The sequence below is a fragment of the Mastomys coucha genome, unplaced genomic scaffold (assembly GCF_008632895.1).
Source record: "Mastomys coucha isolate ucsf_1 unplaced genomic scaffold, UCSF_Mcou_1 pScaffold18, whole genome shotgun sequence".
Taxonomy (NCBI): Eukaryota; Metazoa; Chordata; class Mammalia; order Rodentia; family Muridae; genus Mastomys; species Mastomys coucha.
Genome location: NW_022196900.1, coordinates 73,553,060 through 73,556,149, shown reverse-complemented (window position 1 = coordinate 73,556,149; position 3,090 = coordinate 73,553,060). Strand labels below are relative to the sequence as shown.

General features: G+C 54.0%; 1 protein-coding gene and 1 long non-coding RNA gene across 2 annotated transcripts in view; one reads left to right on the top strand and one right to left on the bottom strand.

The window, feature by feature from the left end:
* Positions 1-1,642, bottom strand: part of LOC116096449 — an 11,810-nt gene extending 10,168 nt beyond the window's left edge. Inside the window, exon 1 of the long non-coding RNA XR_004121011.1 lies at positions 246-1,642. This is a non-coding gene — a long non-coding RNA (uncharacterized LOC116096449). The remainder of the gene's footprint in view (positions 1-245) is intronic.
* Positions 460-3,090, top strand: part of Faah (fatty acid amide hydrolase) — a 24,705-nt gene continuing 22,074 nt past the window's right edge. Inside the window, exon 1 of the mRNA XM_031378257.1 lies at positions 460-1,355. Within this exon, the coding sequence (XP_031234117.1) occupies positions 1,161-1,355 (195 nt within the window). The 5' untranslated portion in view covers positions 460-1,160. The remainder of the gene's footprint in view (positions 1,356-3,090) is intronic.

Below are 3,090 nucleotides of genomic sequence, written 5' to 3'. Positions count from 1 at the left end.
GGACAGAGAGAGATTGATTGAGGCTTAGTTTGGACAGAGAACAGGGAATTTAATGACAGAACCGCTCAGGCTCCTGACACTCTTCGAAGGTATGCATAATTACCACCCGTACTTATCAGATTCAAAGGTAAAAAAAAAAACCTCAGGGACTCTGGAGTTTCCCTTCAGAGTTCTGAGGCACCCTAGCGCGCAGTGCCTCACTTCCTGTGGCAGTAGTGGCCCTACAGCCTTAATGTTTAAAGTACCTGTTTGATGAAGACTGCAGCCTGAATCTTCACTCAGCCACCAGTGTGACTCAAAAAGGACATTTAACCCTTCTTGCCCTCAAGTTACCTCACTAGTAAAGTGCAAAATGCCTTTCTCACAGGATTTCTAGATGGATAAATGAGATGAGTCACATAAAATTCTGCGACAGCAATCTAGCCACAATTAGGGTGCGCAAGGCCCTAACTTACACGGCGCCCCCAGGGATGGACACCAGATCCACAGAGAGGACTCTGGTTCAGACCAAGTTGTTTCCTGGGTGTGGTCCAGGAGAGGATGAGCAATGGAATCGTCTGTGCGAAGTGGATGAGGAAAAACACGTGGGTAGATCGCCCAGAGTAAAAGGTTCAACGTTTGGAAGGTGGGTAGAAAAAGAGAGGCCACGCCTCAGAATTGCCAGCAGGCCAGAGTCCAGGTGAGATGGACATCCAGCTCTGCACAGCCCCGGCAACTCTCGGCTCCCCAGGAAAAATAATGCTGAGACCCTGATAAGGTCCGCTGCACCCGGCCAGTTTTGGGGGCCCTGGCTTAGCCGGGTTTTCGGAAGAGAGTTGAAGCTGTGAGGTGTATAGGGCGGAGACGAAGCCAAGGACCGCGTCAAGGAAACCGGTCGCCCTGGTGCTTTCGAGAGCGCCCACGGGGAGCTCAGCTGCTCGGGCTGCTTTAAAACGCCGGCACGCCGGGAACCAGGCCAGCAGGGGGCTAGGCTTGACCTTGACCGTTGGAGCTGCTAGCTTGGCTCTCGCTGCCCGGCAACGGCGCGCTCCCCGCGGGCCTGCGGCTGCGCCTGCCCCTCCCTCAAGCGGAATCGCGGGCGATCCAGGCCGGGTTTTGCAGCGGAGCTGTTGGTTTGCGCGTGCTGAGCCCTCTCGGGTGGCGGTCGGCTGCAGGAGATCATGGTGCTGAGCGAAGTGTGGACCGCGCTGTCTGGACTCTCCGGGGTTTGCCTAGCCTGCAGCTTGCTGTCGGCCGCGGTGGTCCTGCGATGGACCAGGGGCCAGACGGCCCGAGGCGCGGTGACCAGGGCGCGGCAGAAGCAGCGAGCCGGCCTGGAGACCATGGACAAGGCGGTGCAGCGCTTCCGGCTGCAGGTGAAGGCGGGCGCCGGGGCTGGGGTGGGCTAGCACACGCTGTGGGGAGCACAGCGTGGGCAAGGCGGCTCCTTCAACTGCCCGAAAGCCAGAGGGCTGGCTGGCAGGCAGCGCAGATGTGAGCCCTAGAACAGAACCCCCCCCTCCTCGAGCTAATGCATTCCGTACTCTTTCTGCGCCAGGTGCAGCGCAAGGGGAAAAAAAGGACAGGTGGTGGAGGCTGGGCGCTGTGCTGGGTCAAAGAGGAGCTTTGTCCCACGCCAGAGAATCTCCATAACCGACTATCAAAACGCTGGGGGGAAAAACCGTTAGCGTGAGAATCAGTAGAATTCATTAGGGTTTGGGACTTTGGAATCATGGAGTGATGAGCCAAGATGTAAGGTCGAGGGCCCAGGATTTAAAGTTCATGTTTGTTAATGTGTACATAAGGATCTTAAAAGAGGGGTGAAAATAGACGCCTATGTGTGCAGGGAGTTAGTGGCCAAGCCCCTGTAAGTCTTTCAGGTTTTTGCTGCCCGCCTATTAAACACCTTGCAAACCCTTCTATGCGCATCCTGCCCGCGGCTTCTCTGGATAACCGGGTCAACAGGCTTCGCCTCTCCCCATTTCCCCTTTGGATATTCCAGTGTGTACGTTTGGGGGATGTGAGAAAAGAGTCCGTGGGATCTGCAGGAGGGGGCCTTTTCCTCCTGTGGCACGAAACACTGACCCGAGTTAGAATCCCAAATGCTGAACTCTAGATGTGCCTGTGTGCTGAGGGATATTTGTGGCATCTGACAGGTAGGGAGAAATCCCAAATAATGAGGACGGCAGGAGTCAGAAAGGTGTTTCTGGGTCAGTATCAGGGAGGAATGCAGGTGAAAACTGCATTTGGCAGGTCCTCAGTTGCCTCAGTTGAGTGAGTTTTGAGCAAGAACTGCAACCAAGTGCGTTGTGAAACTGCTAGTTCATAGCAGTGGAGAGCCATTAGGAGGACTGGTCTCTGGATACTCAGGTGTGGCCCTGAATGCCAGCAAAACTTTGGCTGGCTGTAATACTCTGAATTACTCTCCACCATCGCTAAGCCCAGTGTGCATCTTATGTCGCTATTGAAATAAAAACCTCTCTGGTTCCAGCTTACCCAGGCAGTGTTTGGAGCTGGCTCCTCCTAGGTTGAGGGGTTCTGATCCCACACTGGGCTGTCTCCTCTACCTGAGGAAAGGTTCTTTGGTTATTCTTTGGTGGTACCGGCTCAGGATCTTCATGCTGATCCTGGGCTAGGACTGGGGAGCCTTGGCTGCTCCTCCATGTCCTTCTGTGCAGCCAGCTTTCAGCACAGCTTGGGGAGCAGGCACGGAAATCTGCCCACAGTCCCTGCCTACAGGAAAGAATACTTCTAGCCATAAGGAATCCATTTGGCTGGGAGGGCTGGAAGAAGGCTGGGAGAAGGCTGAGAGAAGGCTGGGAGAAGGCTGAGAGAAGGCTGGGAGAAGGCTGGATCTTCCTGCATTTCATATCCCAGATTTCTTCTGAAATAATTGCCCTTCAGTCTCTTAAAGGACTGAAGAATTTTCTCTTTCTCTTTGTCTGTTTCTCTCATTCTTTCTTTCTTTTGTCTTTTTTTGGGACATGGTTTCATTTATTTAGCCTTGGTTGCTCTAGAACTTGCTCTGTAGACCAGGCTGGACTTGAATTCACAGAGATCCACTTGCCTCTGCCTCCCAAGTGCTGGGATTAAAGGTGTGTGTGCCGCCAC